This window comes from Erpetoichthys calabaricus, chromosome 9 (genome assembly GCF_900747795.2).
Source record: "Erpetoichthys calabaricus chromosome 9, fErpCal1.3, whole genome shotgun sequence".
Lineage (NCBI taxonomy): Eukaryota > Metazoa > Chordata > Cladistia > Polypteriformes > Polypteridae > Erpetoichthys > Erpetoichthys calabaricus.
The window spans coordinates 176978601-176999461 of record NC_041402.2 but is presented as its reverse complement, the minus strand read 5'-3'; the positions used below and the strand labels follow the sequence as shown (position 1 = coordinate 176999461).

The following is a 20861-nucleotide window of genomic DNA, read 5'->3' as shown; positions in this document are numbered from 1 at the left end:
GACTGATTTGTGCTTATTACATGGCCCGTCTCTTATTGGATCCTGCTCATTACACTTTCTCAGCTGTTTTGCTCACCTTATGCTAATGTGTTACTCTTATTTATTTATTTATTTTTTATTCACCATTGCTGTTCCTCATGTGTAAATGCAAGCTGAAAATGAATGTCTACTATGAAGGATACTTCCTCTTCCTGTTTCTGCCAATGGATGACTGTCCAGTGTAGACGAATGCTTATATCATGTGCGTTTTCAGTCATTTTGTTGTGGGCAGAGATACTTTTTTAAATGGAATGAAAACACTAGTGTGAAAGGAGATCACTTTCATGTAAAAATGCTGTTTTTAAATTAAAGCATAGTATGGTGGACATAGAGTTAATCATCTCCTGGTTTTTCAAGCTCACAGTAATCCTTGTGCTACTTTAAGTGTCCTTAGCATTATTGGTCAAATTGCTAATGCTCTGCTGCTCAAATGTGTCTTTCTCAATTGCTCATTCATGCCCCTTTTGAACAAGCACAGGACAGAACACAACAGTTCCTTACCTCTCACCGAGCTTCAGTTAACCATCTCTAAACATTCAGACATTGTCAAACCCACTTAACCAACAGTAGAGTAGGGGGCTGAGTCACTCATCAAGTTGAAGCACACATCACTGTGGGTTAAATTCTTAAAGGGGTTGGCTCACTTACTTACAGTCAGTTCTTATACGAAGACAATACCTTTAAGACACTCATACACTGACAGAAAGTCATTCATATGTCCTTTGCATGTTTTCTAATAGGACATTTTTTTTAATCCATACTGCAAAAGATTTATCCAGACAGGTGGCTACCCAGAAGGGGTCTTTCAAACTGCCCTGTAACTTCTTGAATATAGACATCTTTCTGATGTTCCGTCTCATCAAGCTGCTCCCATATAATCTTTAACAGATTGTCTTTGTTGGCTGTCCTTTGGAACATTTCAACAACAAAAGTGAGAAGAACAGGCCATTCAGTCCAACAAGCTCAGTCATCCAGTTCACTGAGACTGTCCAAAAAAGCATCAAGTCGAGATTTGAAACTCCCTGTGGTCCTACTTGTTAGGATTGACTTCTTTTTCTTTATCAATGGCTGTAATCTGACACGTACTTTAGAGGTTTTTGAATCATAGAATGCAATTCTGACATCCATTTGAAGCGATTCCATTTCAGGTTGTTAGTTAATGAATGTGTTATTTGCATCCTCCAAGTGTTCATGCTACCTAAGTGTGAAAGTAAACATGGATGCCCAGATGAAAACTGGTGTTTCAACAACAAATGCTAACTAATAGTTCTATGGTCTGGATCAAAGAAGAAACCGATGAGCAATAAAGGCACACAAAATTTGTTTTCATGTCTTAAAAAAGATTTCTATGCTGTTGACAATGATAAACAGAACTATTTCTGCTTAGAAGGTGCAATTAAAAAATTGCACATCAAACAAACAGTAGCATGTATCAAGCTAACATCGGGTAGTCCATTAATGTTTGTTCTGGTAATGTTAACATTTACCTTCAGTATTATGAATTGAGGTAATTCATTTAAAGTAAATTCTTCAAGCAAACAATTTAAACCTATAAAGTGTTACTGTACTTTCTGTTTGAGGTGTATGTCACCATTTTGGATTGACATCTTGATCTGAAGTTGGACAAACTCAGACTTGAGAGATGAGGGCTGAGTTTGTGAGTAGGAATTATGAGTTTGGGACACATTTTCTTTCTGTTTTCCAAATTGGAGGTCAGAAATTATGAGTTCAGAGTTTTAGTTGAATGCAGCATTAGTGCAAAAGTAATTGTTGTTTGGGAGCATGTCCTCTGGGGTGTAACCTCTGATTACAGTATGGTTAAAAGGTTCCCCACTTCTTCATCCAAGCTGCGGATTTAAAACCCACTCCAAATTGCTTTTTCAAATTTTTTTGCAAATATTTATTTAGTTGACTTTCTTGCTCTTGATTTTTATCTCTCATTTTGGCTTTGATATGCCCTTTTTTACACTTACACTCCCAAACCTTTCTCTGTTTGCAGACACAATACTTTCCATCAAACTACTTGGTCATTTATTCTGTGTATTTATATTTCTTTCTTTGCAACATTTGTGTGAATTATGTCTTTAACAACTTTACAACCTTGTCCCCGTGTTCTTGTTGAAGAATTTATTTTACAGTAATAGCCTGGCTCCACTGTACGTAACTCCCTTTACAATATTAAAAACTCCAATTATACAAGTATTACCTCTTAACCTTTGTTTGCTTAAAAAAACAAAAGCTCTGATCCCCATGTAATTATCACTCATCCCCTCTCTCTCTCTCCTCCCAGTTGCTGTTTTTGTACCGTCTATCACTTCTTAGTCCCTGTCACTTAATTAACTTTCATCAACCCTTTGCTCACTCCTTTCAGTTTCTTTTTCCAACCCCCTTATAGGATGTGCCCATTTTTATCGCTCTCCTCATTCTATTTTTGTGGCTGCCGTCTTCATCTTGATCAATTGCCTTTCATTCCTAATTTTTCTATCTTCTACCCTTCCCTCTTTTAACTCTTGTGTTTCATCTTTTCTCTCCTTTGCACATTCTCATTTTTATCACTCCTCACACTTTTTGTTCTTTTTGATGTTCTCTCCTTTGTCATAAAAATTTATGTCATTTTCCTCCCTCTCATTTCCACTTTTTCAGTCTCTTCTCATCATTACACATAATCTTTTATCCCCTTTCTGCATGTCATTTGATTTCAACACTGCATAAGTGTCATGGTCGCACAACTCAGTTCAAGGTCATGGGGGATGAAGACAACCCCAGTATCTTTGGATACAAAGCTGGAACAAACCCAAGAAGGGATGCCAGTCCAACACAGAGCCCATTAATGCACTCAGATACAAATTAGAATTTGTCAGTCAAATAAACAGGATGCACATTCCAAATAGACAATGACCAGGTACAGGATTTGCACCCAGGACAATGGACCAGTGAAGTAGTAGCATCTATTCATCCATCCATCCATCTAAGCTAATAATACAGTAAAACACATGTAAATTAAAATAGCAAAACTAGTGTATCAGACTACAGGGCATTGAGTTTACATTTGTCAATATTACTTTAATATTATTGTCAATGTACTTCTGCTTGGAAACTCTAAATACCCAAATTATCATGCAGATAGATATAAATGGATATGAGACACTAAATGATAGCTAGATAGACATATATTAAACAGATAGTACAATGAGGATAAAGAGGACTTATCGGAGGGTCTACCAGTACTCCTCAATCTATTACAGGTTCTATCATACTGGGCTCATTCCTTCACTCAGTTGTCTCCAACTCCCATTGTCTCCTGCACCTCGCTCAGTCAACCTTCACCTCATTGACTCCTGCACCTCACGTATTTGTCTTTTATCCCATTGGCTCCTGCACCTCCCAAGTCATCCTCCCCTATTTTTCTTATTCTAGTGAGCTCCCACTTCTGTTGGGAACACTCGATTACAGGACTTACCATGCTTCTGTCAGGCTTCCCTCTGCTCATTACTTTCTTCAGCTTTTTTGGGGGGCTTACTTCATCTGGCACAGACTTAGCCCACAGTGCACACCCCACTTCGCTTGGAATGACCTGACGGTTGAGATGCTTGAGCCCCTCTCTTCACAGCTCAGAGGAGTGCGTCAGCACTGCAGTTGTGTCCACAGGCTCCCAGACACATGAAATGCAGCTCAGTGTGGGAAAAGGTTTGGGAATTCAAATCCTTGTGATCCAAATCAGCTGAGGCTACAAATTAACCCTTAAAGGGGCCGCAACAGTGGGAGTAACTTTTTTTAAATGAATAAAACGAGAAATAAAATATATAAGTTGCTTTTTTGGGGAAGGGGCTTTTAACAGGTGTAAGCATTATCGTGTCTTTTTTTTTGTACTCTGTGGTTAATTTGGTGTTTAGAATATTTCAGCTTTTCTTGATGTCACAAAACGGAGAGCACTGTGCTTATATTCATATTTTATGGCCTTTTCAGGAAAAGTGGTTTAAAATGCATGTGTAATCTAGTGGACAAGACTTTAATGCAAAAAAGCCTACTTTCATACTCTTCTGACTCTTTTGTGACTTCACCTTCTGATGTGCACATCATGGCAACAGAGAAACACGAGTACTGAGCTTTGAAGGTTGGTTTGCAGGTCATGTAGCGTGCAAAGCTTAGCACTGGCATGCTGCTTTAACCCTCTCCTCCGCAGCTGTATCATGGCAATTTATAGGTCGGATTGGCAGGCATTGATGTGTCCCTTGTAATTAAGGCATGGGTTGATCCTGCAAAAGTGTAACCGTTGCCGTTTTTTCGTTGTACAAATTGTGTCATTGTGATTAGTGCAGGCAGTATATTGCCATAGATGATAAAGCATTTCATTTAAAAGAACAAGGTGGCCAGATCAACTCTCCAGCACTGAGCTACTGTGTGACCTTCAGCAAGATATTTCACCTGTCAGCGCACCAAATAAACCAATACATAAACAATTGTACTGGGATTTGGAAGTCAATTTGCAGGCAAATAAGCTGAACCACAGAGAACAGCAATGCCACTTCAGTCCTTCCTGCGTGACCCTGAGCAGTGCCTCATTTGTATGGTTGCACTGTTTCTTTCAGTTGTTCAAGGTGGCCTGATCAAACCCTACCACAGAAGAAGAAATTAAGTGTTTTTGCCAGACCTTTATATGCTAAACCCTATACACTTTTGCTCTCTTAATTTATCTGAAAACTTACAATTAGCAGAGGAGAAAAGGCATGAAAAACAGTCTGAATGCTAAAGGCCAGCAGCTACTTCAATGTTACTCACATGTGTGCATTTCTCATTTTCTAATTTACTTAATCTAGGGTTTTAGGGGGTTCTGAAACCTATCCCATCTATCACTGGACACAAGGCAGGAAAAACCTTGGACAGGGTACCAGTCTATTGCAGGTCGAATACATAAACACACAAAAACCGCACGCACACACACACATACACACACTCTGGTCAATTTATTGTCTCCAATTCACCTAACCTGCATGTCTTTGGACAATGAGAAGAAACCAGAGAACCTGGCAGAAATCCACACAGGGAGGACCAGGTGGCGAATCCTGGTATCCGTACTACAAGGCAGCAGTGCTACCACTGCACCACCTTACCACCTACTTGTGTGCATATTAGCAAATAATAATTTTAAAAAGTACAATAATAAAAATGAAAATCAAAAGAATAAGCTGTTTCCTGTTTAATGCATATACAGTCTTGCTTCATTCAATAAAACATCAGTGGAGCACCACAAGGAACGGTCCTGTCTCATGTTCTCTTCACTCTGTACATCGTGGACTACAAATCTAACACCAGGTCATGTCACTTATAGTAATTCTCAGATGATTCTGCACTTATGGGTTGTATTAATAAGGGGGATGAGACAGAGGAGAGGAGTCAAGTGGAAAAGTTTGTTTCTTGGTACAAAGAGAATTGTCTGCATCTTAACATCAGCAAGACCAAGGAACTGGTCAGCCAATGAATTATTCAGCAGAAGTGTGTGAAGAAAGGCAACTGTGATCCTCTATATCAACATCAATATGTCTGCATATTGCCTCACTATGGCAGTGACGGCTAAGTCCGATGTTTTCTTTCTAATTTTCTTGCTTTATAGTCGTTCTGGTTCTGTTCAGACCCAAGTGCGTTTATTTATTTAACTATCTACTTGTTTATTTATTTATTTAAAAAGATTCTGTAACAAGTAAAAATCTATTATATAGTGCCTTTTACATTTACAAAAAACTGGGAAATAACAGGTTGCTTCATTAATGGAGAAGTCTGACTAAAAAAAGAGGTCAGCTGGGGCAAAACCCAGCAGTCAAGGGCAGCTACTGGACTTAACCTGAAAGCCAGTGCTTTATGTGAGTGTAAGTGAATTACTTAACTTATCAGTGCTTCAGTTGTATACATGTACCTTTTGGATTTGTAAGATACACTTGTTTAAGATTCTGGGCAGTGAATTCATTAATGTCAGTTCAGGGCTTCATTTATATGAGCGTACAACTAGAATTGAGATTTATAAATCACAATGCAACCACCCCAGTGTATTAGGTGCTACACAAGTCTGGCTATTTAGTTCTGGATTACCTTTGTATAAAATGGAGTGATGGATGAAACGCAGCACATTTTTTATTAAGGTGGTATGCTCTCACACCTTAAGATTAACAAACGTATGAGTAATGCCTAACTTCCAGTCACCCTGTAGTATTTCATATAGGACCCATCAACACAAGTACACAAGTATAAGGCATACTGCCCGTCACTCTTCAGTACTCCACATACATACTCACTGTCTCCAGCACTAACAGCGTATGGGTCTCCTCACGACACATGGAAGCTCACACACCTTTTGGTTATATGCCACATAACAGCCAGCAGTTTCTTACTTATACCACATTTGCTCTTCCTATTGAGAATAAGCCTTGAATAAACATGAAGGAATGAGCAAATGGTAATGCTTCCCTGCACTAGGTATCCTAATATTTTCTTTATTACTTCAGTTACTCTAGATATAAAGACAAAATACAGAAATGTAAAAGCAATGTGTTATTTAATGAAGTATAATAATACAGATATAAGTAAGTCTAATAGAAAATAAAATAGATAGCCAAGTCTGAATATTGTCCTAGAAAGCTTAGTGAAAAGTCAGCAATGTCAAGGATGGATGTTGTCCTCCATGGCTTTTGATTTAGAGATCTGCATTATTCATCATTTACTCTCTATTTCTAATGTCTCTCAGTGTCTGATGGTCTTTCCTATGTCATTGCTTCTTCACTTGATCCTTTGGATGGGCCATTATTTTTTTTGAAATCACAACATTACACAAGTGATTTCGATAAGCTGCCCAAAAGCTTTGATCTTGTATGTATCTCTTACTGTCTCCATTCTTTTTTACCATTAAGTTATAAAACCAGTCTATTTGAACTAAAGTACCATATAGTCCTTGGATGCACAAACAACACATGTGCTAAAGTTGTAAATTATTGGTACAATACAGAATGAACAAATCTGTTTGGGTCAAAAATTATTAGTCCACAAGAAAGGATGCTTTCAATATAAATTAACTTTATAGGTCCTATAAATTCCTTTATAGTTGATCACAGTTAGTCTGAGCAAAACTAACACTTAATATAAGCAGTCTGTAGTTTCAAAAATTATGATTTTATTCTCCAGGACACTGTATGACCAGACATTTATTGTACAAATTAGTAAAGGCATCATTGTGATTTTTAAGTCCTGTTGGTCTGTGCACAGGAGGCCAAGGTGGTGGACTATTAAAGCACAAGAATGAAAGTTTACTGCTGGACTCCCACAGGGATGGAGTGAATGATCTGCCTGGAAGTGCTCCAGTTACACAAATATCCAATTGTAACTGTAATTCCTAGTCAAATGGCAGGCAGAGTGTCCCTTAGTAGATTTGTCCCAGTAGGTTTGGAAGTCACAATGATGGGTAATGAAAACCCCCTTGTGGTTACAGCACTGCACTTTAAAACTCAATGTTGCTAGGTCAGCCCTTACCACTGACTCACTGTGTGACCCTGAGCTATTCACTTCACCATCACTTTGAATAAAAGTACACGTAAGATACAGTACAAACTTATATTTGTTAGCTCACATTTGAGCTGCATGTACCCAGACATTTTATGTAGTGTGAAACCTCAGGACAGGAAATTCAAGTCAGACAGACACTCTGGTAATTGTTTCTGGCCAGATTGAGCTAAAAAAAATGGCTGAAGTCCAGTCTAGTTTTTCTCTTCCTTTTAAAGTAAAAAATTTGTATGGGTTGGAAAATGAAAGAACAATAAAAGTACATGGTAGACATTGCAGTCGCTGTTAACAGCCTCGAATGGTCAGTTATCTTAGTCTGCACTAGAGGTGATTTATGTAAAGTGAACATCTCAACAAACATGTAACCTTTCCATCTATTTCATATCCATAAATTATTGTGGAGTATACTAAGGCAGGAGTGTGAAACTCATTTCCTAGTGTTCTACAGCAGATACATGTTTTCATTCTAGCCGTGTTCTCCATTATTAACCAATTAGTAATTATGATGGAGCAGGCTGCGTTGCCTTGATTTTAGTTGACTTGTGTTTTGTTTCTTTCATCCTAAAATAATAGTCAAAATATAATGAGATGCAAAGTGAGTCAACAGATGACCAGACTAACTTGACCCCATTTTCACCTCTGTATATTGCACAGTATCTTGTCTATTTGAAAAGAAAAAATTCTAGATCTTAGATGGATGAATATCAAAGACAGTATATAATAGATACATTGCCTATAAAAATATTCACCCCTTGAGGTTTTCATATTTTCTTGTTATACAGCATTGAATCACAGTGATGTTAAATTGGCTTTTTAAGTGATTAACAGAAGAAGACTTTTTAATGTCAACATGAAAATAGATGTCTGCAAAGTGGTTTAAATGAATTACAAATATAAAACACAAAAAAACACAGATTATATAAGTATCCATCCCCTGATATAAAATCGCTAAATCATCACTGAAGCAGCTCATCGGCTTTAGAAGTCACAGAAATAGTTGAATGGAAGTTACCCGATTGTTGTCAAAGTACACCTGAATGTGAAAAGGCCAACTGGCGGTGAGTCAGTATATTGGACTAACCTACACAATAATGAAAAAAAGAACATTCCACTCCAAGAAAAGCACGTCAAGGGATGGAAACAACAATATACCCAAGGCACTGAATATCCTTATTAAGAAATGAAAAGACCACGACAGAGCCATAAATCTGCTAATAGCCGAGTAATCATGCAAGATGACCAGTGAAGGAGGCCACCAAGAGACTTATAAGAAATCTGAAGAAGTTGTAAGCTACAGTGACTTAGGACAGGAAAGACTGTGCAGATAACAACTGTGGCACTGTGCTTCACCTCTTGCAGCATTATGGAAGAGTGACAAAGAGAAAAAACACACATCTCGGCTAGAATTTGCCATAACGCACATAGGAGACTCTGAAGCCAGGTTATATATGGTCTGTTGAGACCAAATTTGAACTTTCTGTCTGTCAGACTAAATAACATTATCAAAACACATCATCCTCACTGTGTAGCATGAAACTATGTGGATGCTTCTCTGCAACAAGGCCTGGAAGACTTGTGAGTGGAAAATAAACGCAGCAAAATACAGAGAAATCCTGGAGGAAAACGTGATGGAGTCGGCAAGAAACCTGTGCCTTGAAATGATTTATTTTCCACCAATGAAACAAGCACAAGCATAAAGCCAAAGCGGCCCAAGAAAGACTTAAAGATGTTTATATCTTGGAATGGCCAGGTCAGACTCTAGATCTCAGTCCAGTTAAGAAATTGTGGGTATACTTGATAAAGGCTGTTCACCCACAATCAACATGACACCTAATAGAGCTGAGCAGTTATAATAAGAATGCAAAAAATGGCAGCCTGCTAATGTGCAAACCTGAGAGAGACTTATCCACACAGAATCAAGGTAAAGTGCATCTGCTAAACAGTGAATTGAAGAGGGGAAGACATATGCATTTTTAAACTGCTTTGCAGAAATCTATTTCCACTTTAGCATTAAAAGTATTTTTTTCATCGAAGTCAAATTCAATCCACTGTGATTCAATTTTGTATAACAATAAAATGTCACAAATTACAGCAGTTTCAATTAGGCATTATAAAGGTGTACCCCCACTGGTATAAAGGACCCCCAGTACCATTTCTTGCCACACGTCTGTTGAATAACTTGTTGGTTGAAGGACCCCAGAGCTAATGTGTAACAGATAGGATGTGTAGTAGAAGGCACCTCAACTAGAAACTGTGAAACCTGAGAGTCACATTCTGATTATTTTACAGCCTTTTAATAACAGGACATAAAAAATAAAACTGATTACTAACACCAGAACAATGGTAGGCTTACAAGTGAAAGCAGACTTATTACCACAGCATGTCAAGCTCAAACTGATACTCCACCCTGTTCTCCTGGACACATTTTTGTTGTGGATTAGTTCAGCACACATCACATAGAGACAGGATGGTACTGCTACAATGTTCCAGAATCCTTTTTCAAGTCTTGGCCCAGGCCTTTGTAGAGATGCCACATAGTCCCCACGTCCCAAAGAGACGTGCCTAGGGTTAACTGCCAGCTCTTATTTGGCCAGGTATGCGTGAGTGTGGCTTGTAATGGTCTTACATACTATCCAGAGCTGGTATCTCAAATTGTTACTACTATTGGGACAGATACCAGCAACCATTAAAACTGACAAGTTGGTTAGAAAGTGGATGGAGCATCAGCACTGCCAGGTTTGATCTTGAATTACAGAGGCTTTTAACTTCAGGTCTCTTTTACGACACGGGTAGTGACTGGTTTTTTCCACCTGCTTCCAAATGGCTTGTCACAAGCAGATGAAGAGAAGCAATAAGAGTGCAAATTTATATTTTCTCCCCATGACCTTCAAGAATAGATGGGTTCAAATGACAAGCCTGCATCACTCAGAGCATCAAAGGTTTGGCCTTGTGAAAGAAATTATCCTGAATGAGGTCTAGCAGACAGGAAGCTCCATTTATTGCTACAGGATGTTTCCAACACGATATGAGAGATATTAAAGACACAAAGGGAGTTTGTTGCACAGTTGAATGTATTTTTGCTTTGTTATGCATTCAATACAGTCTTATTAAAAAAGTTTGCTTTTTTGCAGATTCAGGAGTTAAAAGGTATCTTGTGCTTTTTATTTACACTTTGCAATAAATTATACAGTTTATTAATGCTTCTATTATTACACACTCTTAGGACTGCCGAGGTGATGTCTCAAAGAAGCCACCACCCTGGCTCTGGCTTCACCCACTTCCACACATCTCTAAGCGTACCAATAGCTGGGTGCTAGAGAACTGCCAACAACCTTAAGGACTGTGAACCAAAGTGCCCCAGAAATGGCAGCACACACAAAAAATGCATATAAATTGCAGGAAGGGAAAGTCGTTTTTACTCACTGGATGCAGGACTGGGAGTACATGGCAAACCAATGCCAAACCCAGGTAGGTTCTAACTGCAATAAATAGCCTTCTGCTAAAAGGAGCCCCCTTTCCACACCACACGTCCATATCCTCCAGATTTGTTGGGCAAAATTTAGACGAGCAACACACTAGAGTAATACAGTCCTCTCCAAGAGACTCCACACAGCACATCAAAACATTGTCTGAGCAAACAAAGGGGTTACAGAGATTGAGTGGACGTGGCAATCTTTTCCTACGGTTACTAGCCTTTCTCTGCTGGTGAAGGAGGTTTTAATCATTTCTAAACTCTTCACTTCATCTGTGGCTGCTCATAGCACTTTACTTTCTCTTACGCAAAGCACTACTTTGCAATCTTTATAAATACAGACAAGTCTCCAGTAAGCTTTTGGAAAATGTGGTGTATTGACCAGAAAAGGCACTAAATACAGGACATTTCACTTATGTCCATAGCCATCAGGAATGAGGCAGCACACTGGACCATGGCGGGTGTAATCATGTCTCACACCAACAGACAGATGGTCCTTAAAGCAGATGATCTAGGTGAGGAACTGGGGCTCCATTTGTTGTTCTGCCAAAAAAAACACTGGGCATTAAAGTGGTGCTGCTGGTCATGGAAGCATGCAATGTAGTGGTGAGGCCAAATGAGCTGGATTTGGATTTGGAAGCACAAGCTGCTCTGTTTTTTAACTCACCTGGGTGACTAGCCTTAAGAAATAAACAAAAAGCTATGCCCTACTCTCAATACGTGGTGTTATATAAAGATGGATGCTATCCAGTCAGCAAAATGACAACAGATAAGAAGATAAAACACCACAAAAATTGGAACAATGTGTTAAATTCGTGGTTAATTGAAGCGTAGGATGATATTAAAAATAAAAAGAGCATAATGATAGGACAATGAAGCTATCATTTTTCTCCACCACTTCATGGCAGGCCACATACTTTAGTCACAGCCCTTAGTCGGCACGGACATTCTCAGCCTTATTTCACAGCATTCTTGCTTCATCATATAAAAGTCAATAACTTAAAACAGTAGGAACTGGAACTCAAGATGAGACAACACAAAGAGCTGTGCCAGACCCTGCTTCCAATGCAGCCGTTTCCAGGAGATCGGCAGTTGTGCTGGTGTGATCAGGAGGAGGGCTACCGCTGTACAGTCAGAAGAACACCACAACAATTCACTTGGCACCTCCAAGTCTTTGGGAGGCATTCTACTGGTCATCTTACATGCAGCTGGCCATCTCCCCCATCCCCCAACCCTTGCATCTGGATAGATATATCCCTACAGGATGTTATTCCATCTTTTTCCAGCCAAACCTTTTCACAGTTGGCGTCTTGAAGAGCACCACATTCACACACTTTCAGGCCAAGGAAAGTGAATGAGGATGGATGTGTGTGTATGTGTTGTGTGTTTTGAGGGAGGCAGGAGCTTGGGGGAAGTCACAAGTCCTCCCAGGTTCCTCTTCTGCTTTCACTTTGTCTTTATGTTTAGTTTTTCCCTGCTGACTCTCTTCCATTATTGGTTTGCCATCACATTCGAGAAGAAGGGCTGGACAGTTCATAGAAGAGAACGTAGGCATCACTTGTTCGGACCTGACTTGATGACATAGGTGTTACTCTGTGCAGAAGCAAACAAAATGAGTCTTTCAGAGAGAAGAAAGGTAATAACAGAGCAATTAATAACTGCTAGAATCATGTGCTAGGCACCCTGCTGGTGAAAAATGTGAATCCTGAGTTCTGCTTAGACCATAAAGGACAAGTCTGGCAATGCACAATGGTAAGCTGCTCGGCCTTGCCCACTAGGTTGCACTCCAGCCAGGAGGATCAAGCCCTTTTTATTTTCATTCCCTCCTAAATGTAATTTTTCCAAGAACTGGTCTATAGACAATCAAGCTCCTGTTGGACACACGGCTGGAGATTAATCATGCATTGATGTATCCAAAGCAGTGTTGGGGGTGGGGCATCTGGAGATTAGCAACCAGCTCTGTATGTTATGGGCAGTCGGATACAGTGGCCAACAGTAACAACCAAATTGCTAGAATCCAGGACAATATTAAAAGGACAATTGCTATTTCCTTTAACTCCTTTACTTGTTAGTATCATAAATAGTATCAATTTCTAAGGGTGGGCAACTGTTACTCATGCACAGCGGGAACTTTCTGTAAACTGTAATACAATACCTATATGGTGAAGAAATGTAGCCCTGTCCAATACTAAAGAGGAGAATTGTTTGTCTTTCATTACAAGTAAAGCATGTAATCAAAAATGAGCCTGATATTTAACCTCCAACCTACAATAAACCCTGTCACCCTAAACAAAGCAACCTGCCCATTCTTACGCAAAAATGAAGCTGCACAGTCAGTAGGCACTGAGTTATTTTATAAAGAAAACTGGGTAACTGCAGGGCATTAACATCTTGTAATCTTTGGTTTCTTCAAATGATTTACTTCACCAGGGTATTACTATTAGAGAAGGGGGTAAGAACTGAATTTCTTCAAAAACATAACTAAAAGTTATGAGGATATTCTTACCGAGAGTCATTGAAAGTGTACCATTCACCCGATGCAGGACTACGGCAGTATGCCGTGTAGTGCCCACCCATTGTGGTACCTGAATGGTTTGAGACAGCACACAGATTGTAGACAGCATGAACTGAGAGAGAGAAGAAAAAGTATAGTTAGCTGGTTGATGTGGCTTTGGCCATCCTGATAAATGAGTCCTCTAGTATATCTGCCCAAAACTCACTGCTGTTCTCCGAGGCAAATTCCCTCAAGTCCAGATCCTTGAGGGGGAAGTTCACAAATGTGGACAGTTTACTCATTCGGATCCGTGCTTCAGAAAACCGTTTGAGATCTGAAAATTTCTCAGAGTCAAGGATACAAAAACAGAAGGCCAACATAACTGAGTTTTTCCATTACACAGCCAAACCACAAAAGCAACTTGGTCTAATGGCTAAATAATTGGATGGAAAAGCACAAGGCCTACTACTATATTCTAACTTTATGATTTATGGATTGCATTTTTGATGTTAAAAATAAAGTCACCTTATAAATTACAGCTTAAGGGGTGTAGAAATATTTAATTATATTATTCCATTTGCTTGTTTCAACGCTGGTATTGAAAGACAAGTGGTTTGACACGGATTCTCAGCAAATTCTTTGCAGAATTCATAAAAACAGGACTTTTTGTCGGATGTGATGAAAACAGTTAATACCAGGATGGCTTTCTGGAGTATGAGTGTTGCGCACACCTTGCACCATTGGCCTGCAGAAAACAAGTTAGAAAGAACAGGCAGAATCCTAAACAAGTATTCTAAAAGGATACGGAGCACCAAAATCTTTGGGAACCTCTGAATGGTGAACTTTTTTGTACATTTCCTCCTGGCTTTACATCTGTAGCAGGTCTGAAAGATATGGAAGACATTTAGAGAAACAAAACACAAACCCTTCTGAGTACTTGCTGAAGTGCGACAGGAAGCTTACCGGCTTTTCATCTCCATCGAGGACATCCTCCTTGGTGAATAACCGTATGCAGTCCATCAAGGATACCTCACCATATCCTTTCTGAAACAGGAGATCATTTTAAATTTTAGAAAACCTTGCTGATTTTCACCTATGACAATTTCTTAATTATGTGGGTTGTTTCCCTGTTATTTTATTGGGAATTACAACAATGCTCAAATGGTCCATGAGCTATACGAAATGTATGTTGTTGTACCTCAAATCAAAATATACATGTTATAAGTTACAATCACTAGCTCAGACTTCATACTGATCCGTTCAGGAGGCACAAGACGTGCATGAGCCAGACAATTCACGCTTAAATGCATCTTCCATTTAGTGCTTAAACTATGATAGGCCCATCTTTTCTGATGTTCTAGAAGTTCTGAATAGGTAATTTTTGAACAATCTTCACGGCATTTCCAACAATCATGCTGGTTCATTCCAGGTCTATCTATCATTGCCCTTTTACAGACTTGACTAAGAAAATGTAATACATCCCATTTAGGACTATGCTAGTCCATCACTGTGAATCTAACTAGCAGTTAGCCAGCCATGCTTTGTGGTGCTGGTCACTTTATTCTGCAAATCCAGTCTTTACTTAAACAAAACTTGAGGGATCACAGACACTGCCAAAGATTTTTTACCTGTCACAAAGATGCCAAGAACCAAATTATGCTGTAGATAGGCGGCCATTTTTTTTACTTAAATCACATATTGCTGCAAATAAATTAAATAAACAAGCAAGCGAAGAATCCCAGGAGACTGCCTATTTTGTAAAAGAGCACTGTCCCAGGAGGGAAAAGGGAACGGAAGATGGCACGGCACCAGGTCTCTTAGCACAACTCACCTTGGCAATGGGCAGAGAGAGGTCCCAGAAGGGGTCAAACACTGTAGAGCAATAGCCACATTCATTGCAGGTCAGGGAGCTCTTCAGCTGTCCCACAAAAAGGTCTGCAAAAGAAGGGAAAATGTAGTTTGGTGCAATTCCATTCAAGTGTGCTAAAAACAGGGTGAATCAGAGCCCTGCACAGATTACCAGAATGTAAAGCAACTCAGAAATTAGGAAGTTAAAAATTTGCAATACACCAAAGGTCAAGAGGTAACAGAGAAGAAAGAAAACAGAGGTTGACGTAATTTGGATTTAATATGCTACTGGAAAACAAGGTTAGGTTGTTGCCCCTCTTGTTCCTAGGTATTCTGATTTAGCATGGTAAAAAAGTGTCTATTACACAGTTTCAAGTGAAAATCAGTCTAGCAAAGGTGTTAAACTCTCTATTAATAAATAAAACTATGAAGATGGGTCTACTTCCCTGAAGTATCTGCAGTAGTGTAAACAAACTGACCTACAATCCGACTGTCCTCTCTTTCCAGGTACTTCTTCCACATTCGCTTCCCTTTCTCATCATCCCTGCAGGACAGAGGGGTTGATCATTCAAATATGTAAGTGAGCACATTGGGCTACCACACAGCACAAAAAACAGAAAACTGGTCATAACTCACGTCAGGTGATCTAAATCCTCCATGATGGCTTTGGGCCGTACCGTGACACGGTTAACCTCATTGTGCAAACCATCCAATAGAAACCTTAAAAACTCCTGAGCATCTTGTTGACTAGAATGAGACAAAAAAGTGTTTGATTAAGAATCTAAATCTAACATACATTTCCAATACTTGTGGAGCTGCTTACAATTCTTTTGATGAATGCAAAGCCACATACTTACTTGTAACCAACAAACCGTGGGGCATACTTCTGAATTTGTGTCTTAAATTCTGATGGGCTGACAGCCTCACTACCTGAAGATGTCCACAGAGTCTGGATTAACTTGGCAAATTCTTAAGTAGAAAAAAACAAGACAAAATTAAGAGAGTCGGTTCCATAATAATACGAGAATGCAGGCTGGCATGTGCAGAATAGTAATTTAGTATCCTGTTAGTTAATGGTAAATAGCAGTAAAAGATTTAAAGTAAACTTAAGAAAACAAACACTTATGGCTATACCCCCTAACCATACCTTCCATCAGGGCTGTGTTTGACCGACTGTTGTTAAGGTCGCGGCGATGGGAGTTTTGTAGACAGTAATCCCGGAGGTCACGGGTGTTGCTTAGGCACTGCAGGATTGAATTCATGAAGCACTGGTGAAGAAGGCAAAAAAAAAAAAAAAATTAGTGTAGTGTGGTCTGGATATGCTCTGCCCTTAATAAGCCACTACAAAGATAGCAAAGCAATGAATACACAATTTTTTATCACAAGAAAATAAATCACTACCAAATATCAGGGTAATCAATTGTCTTATCATATATTAAAGTGCCTTTACATTTAAAACTCTCCTTAGTATCACAAGTGTTAGAGTGGCTGTGTTTATTACACTTTACTAAAAGCCTCACTTACACAGACAAAATAGCGAAACATAGGGAAGTGAAGTGAGAAAAGCTTCAGGAGCACCATAGAACATGGTTTGTAAGCTGGAGGACATGAATATACTTGAAATAAGGGTTTTAAGTTGGACACAAGGACACTAAATTGTGTATGAAGTGGGAAGAATGTCAGGGTATACTGGTAAGATATTCATTCACAGACACACATATAATTATGGACAAGGAACTATGAAATGGCGCTGAGACACATATTTGAAATAGGGGTCTGAAATATGTGGAAACTTTGTGACATGCTTTAAACCAGTATTTAAATTCTATAGGATTTCATTTTACATACATTACCTACATAGATCTTATCTATCTGAACTTAATGTTTTCCTGAAGGTTCAAGATGGTGCTCAAGATGGTAAAGAGGAAGAGGGCTTGACACAGAAGGGTGTGCCTTTTTTAACTTGCAATGTGAAACGGAAGTGTGACTGCAGGAACTAGAAACCTTACAGTGCAATTTAGAAAAGGGAAGCCTGGTGTCTCACAGGACAGTAGTTGGTAAGGAAGCTTATGAGCAACACAAATAAACCACACACTGGAAAATCAGCATTATGAAAGTGATTTCCACTTACTGTGTTTCCCAGATTTCGGAGCCCGATCAGGCCTTGGGCACTCTTGGAGTTCTGTGAATACACAAAAGAAAGAAGGAAAAGAAAATAATTTATCATGTTAAGTGCATAACAGATGGGATAAAAAAGGCCGGATATTATGACTGGTTATGAAACAAGTCCCGGTGTCTCTACCCACATAGTTCAAATGCTCCAACTTCTACTGTAGGTTGTGTTATTTTTCTTTCTACCCAAATTATTAGTGAAGGATAAGCTACTTACTGTATATCAAATATTTGCATTTTTGATCAACTTATTCTAAATGTCATACTTGGCGTGTGATTGACAATAAAAAAATGTTGGTGCTGTTCCAGCTCTCTGACCACGTTAAAAGCAGCATGGCAAACATTTGCTTTAATAGTGTATTTTAAAACAAAATAGTAAAATCTTTATACAGTAAGCTGCCTAGGGAAAGAAAGACAAAAAACTGTCAAGTTCCTTAGATATGTAAATCAAAATCTATCTGTTAGTGGACTGACAGTTTAGATATAGAAATAAGGAGTTATCAATTTTATAAATTATGCTAGATATTCAGTTGCTGGCCCAATTAATAAGCTGTTTGGGGCACCAACTAGAAACTAGTTGAATTAATGGTCAGGGCACAAGTGACCAGTCTTCCAGGACTTTGTTTTCCTGCACAAAGAATGTCACTGCTGGCACTCACCACTCGTGACTAATTTCTACAGCCTAGGCTGCTTTCATGGGGGGTTGGGAGGGGGGGCAACAAGAGAGAGACCTTAATTAAATTTGGATTAAAAGAAATTCAGAATCCTCTTCCCACAAATTCCAGCAAACTATTAGAAATCCTTGTTAATTCCTGAAGCTCCAAAGCAGGTGGGCTTCACTTTATAGGTCACTGCATTTTTAATCCTTTTTTTTTCCCCTTCCTGACTTTATTCCACATCCGGCACCATACGGCCCCCTTATCCCCTTACCAATCTCCCATGGTTTTCTCTTAAATTAATATGTCAGACCATGCTGCATTTTCTTTTTTTTTCTTTTTAAACTACACTTTTCCTATTTGATTTATGCATTTGCTTAGGACCATGTCCCCACCTGAGGCTTTCCCAGGGAGGCCAGCCTGCAAGAAATTGCACTTCCACTACTTGGTTCAAAAGGTCTGTGTGACGATATGCATCATGAGCAGCTGGTCTTCAACTCCCATGTCGTTGGTTGGTGGTGGTAATGTTAAAGTGTGGGGGGTGGGTAGGGGTAATGATTTTGGGATGGCAATCTGCTACCCCAGGCCCCCCAACAAGGGGCCAAACCCAGCAGGACCCTTCTTCACAGCCTGCTTACAGCTAAAAAATGCAAATGCAGCAGGGTATGGCCAGATTGGTGTGACTTCTTTGAGAACGCACGTTTAAGTTTCCTTCTGTTGTTGTGATGATCAGTTGTCTCACTACTGTATGTACTGATCAGTGGGCAACCAATTAACGCAATATATCTGCAAGGACCACACCCATATTACCATATGACTGGGTGGAGAAACTGATGCCACACCCACTGTTTCTGAGCATTTCTCGTGAGATTTTACAACAAAGTGTATAAGTGGAATTGTGTCTGGAATCAAACAAGCAATTTAAAAAATCCTGGTTCACCGCAAGGGGAAGCCAAAAAAAAGGCTGGTAACCAGCGCCAGAAAATCTTCTTCTTGTTAGTGAGTGGGTAGAAAGCCATGTAGGCATTTCAAATGCCAGAAATAGTTCCCTCATCTCCATAACACCTACTGACCTCTCTTATTCTTTCATGCAACCACTCTATTGAAACCAATATATCAAGATTCCGTTACTGTCACGTTTAGCAACTCAAGAGTTAGGTAATCCACGACTCCCTCAGGTGGTTCAAACAGTATGGCCAAAAGGATGTATTACTGCATCAATCAATAAGCTAATTAAAAGAACAGGCTTAGTTATGGGACAGACCGCTGGAGGTAACAATGGAAAAGAGAATGAAGACAAAACTGAGGACCATTATGAACAATGCTGCATGTCCTCTGCCTGATAAACTAGATTTAAGTACTTTTAGCCAAAGAATTAATCATGTGTCAAGAAACACTATTGGGACTACTTTACAGTAGACAGCAGTAGCCTTTGTAAAGTTTCACTGTGACTGTTCTTTTTTATCTTTAGCCAAGTCAGAAGTCTTTCCTTCTTTCTAATAATTCAGGTGTGAATTTGAGGGTGCTGTTGTTCTTTGTTAAAAGATTTATTTATTAGGCCTCTGTATAAGCTAGATTCCACAAAAAGTTTGACCGACCTACCTTTCTATTTATATACATACTTGATAAGAGAGCAGTATGTGAACTGCACAAATGGGAGCAGAAAATGGAATGATCCAGACAAAGTGCCACAGACTATATCAGAATACTGATGGCAGATAGAGGAAGACAGACAAATTAAGATGTTAACTGTCATACAGAATAGAGACCTGAGGCCTTCCCATTTGGCATCTACTGCACACACTCAGGATTCCAGAAGACTTTAATACTCATATCTCAATGTGTTTTGGTCCCTGAAGCACTCTCAGTGAATTAACACTTGTCAGCTCCTTTATCCAGGCCTCTTATCTGGAGCTGTCTATCATTCAGTTTATCATAGCCCTTCTTTCATCTTACCTTTAGACATTTGTGATTTTCCTTTGCTGTATTGTTCTTGCGAGGTCACATAAAACACAAGGCGATTATGTCCACTGTGAAACATAATAAACCAATACATCTAGGCTGCAGGCCCTCATCCACTTCGCTAACAACAGAAAACTAGGCAAACATTCTGCCCACTGCATGGGAACACTCATGAGAACCTCACAGCTCCCTTCTCACAGCATACTGTTGTCATTTACAGCTCAGCTCTCAATCTGGGGCGAGACGTTCTGAAATAGCAGTCTTAGGTGCTGGAGGGAACCTGGAAATAGCTGCAGGCCCTGCATTGGCTAGGGAGTGACGGCAGCAAACTCAGCTATCCCATTAAAGCTGCAAGGCTGACCCTACTAGCTGGCATCTTTATTTAGAAGTTGCTATTTTAATGGTAGCAACTCATGTTAATCTACAGAGGTGACTCTCAAGTGGCTTTCAGAAGATAGTTTCACAGCCACAAAGGGACAGTGTGGCACATTACAAATAAAGACAAGTATACCCAGAGTATACGACAGCACCAGCTCGGTAGTTTCAGTTCCCATCATCTTCCAGTTCATCTACGGATTATTAAAAAACCTTCCTTTTATTAAGTATCACTGTTGCCCAGTTTTTTATACCAGCTCCCACTAAGCCTTCAGGTCACTTCCCAGTTCAGCAACTG

At 39.4% G+C, this 20861-nt stretch overlaps 3 protein-coding genes across 7 annotated transcripts in view; 1 reads left to right on the top strand and 2 right to left on the bottom strand.

The window, feature by feature from the left end:
• The window catches only part of LOC114657689 (membrane frizzled-related protein), a 29226-nt gene extending 25539 nt beyond the window's left edge, over positions 1-3687 (bottom strand). Inside the window, exon 1 of the mRNA XM_028809564.2 lies at positions 3500-3687. Coding sequence (XP_028665397.1) covers positions 3500-3529 — 30 coding nt within the window. The 5' untranslated portion in view covers positions 3530-3687. The remainder of the gene's footprint in view (positions 1-3499) is intronic.
• Positions 1-20861, top strand: part of LOC114656856 (40S ribosomal protein S25) — a 1002297-nt gene that overhangs the window by 549585 nt on the left and 431851 nt on the right. The window lies entirely within an intron of this gene.
• LOC114656846 (ubiquitin carboxyl-terminal hydrolase 2-like) overlaps positions 10638-20861 on the bottom strand; it is a 73140-nt gene continuing 62916 nt past the window's right edge. For all 5 annotated transcript variants that reach the window (XM_028808428.2, XM_051931926.1, XM_051931927.1 and 2 more), the window contains 11 exons: positions 17530-17580; positions 16546-16666; positions 16256-16367; positions 16035-16145; positions 15878-15942; positions 15382-15485; positions 14514-14594; positions 14356-14434; positions 13777-13884; positions 13563-13683; positions 10638-12649 (listed from right to left, as the gene is read on the bottom strand). In XM_028808428.2, coding sequence (XP_028664261.1) covers positions 12562-12649; positions 13563-13683; positions 13777-13884; positions 14356-14434; positions 14514-14594; positions 15382-15485; positions 15878-15942; positions 16035-16145; positions 16256-16367; positions 16546-16666; positions 17530-17580 — 1041 coding nt within the window. In that variant the 3' untranslated portion in view covers positions 10638-12561. The remainder of the gene's footprint in view (positions 12650-13562; positions 13684-13776; positions 13885-14355; positions 14435-14513; positions 14595-15381; positions 15486-15877; positions 15943-16034; positions 16146-16255; positions 16368-16545; positions 16667-17529; positions 17581-20861) is intronic.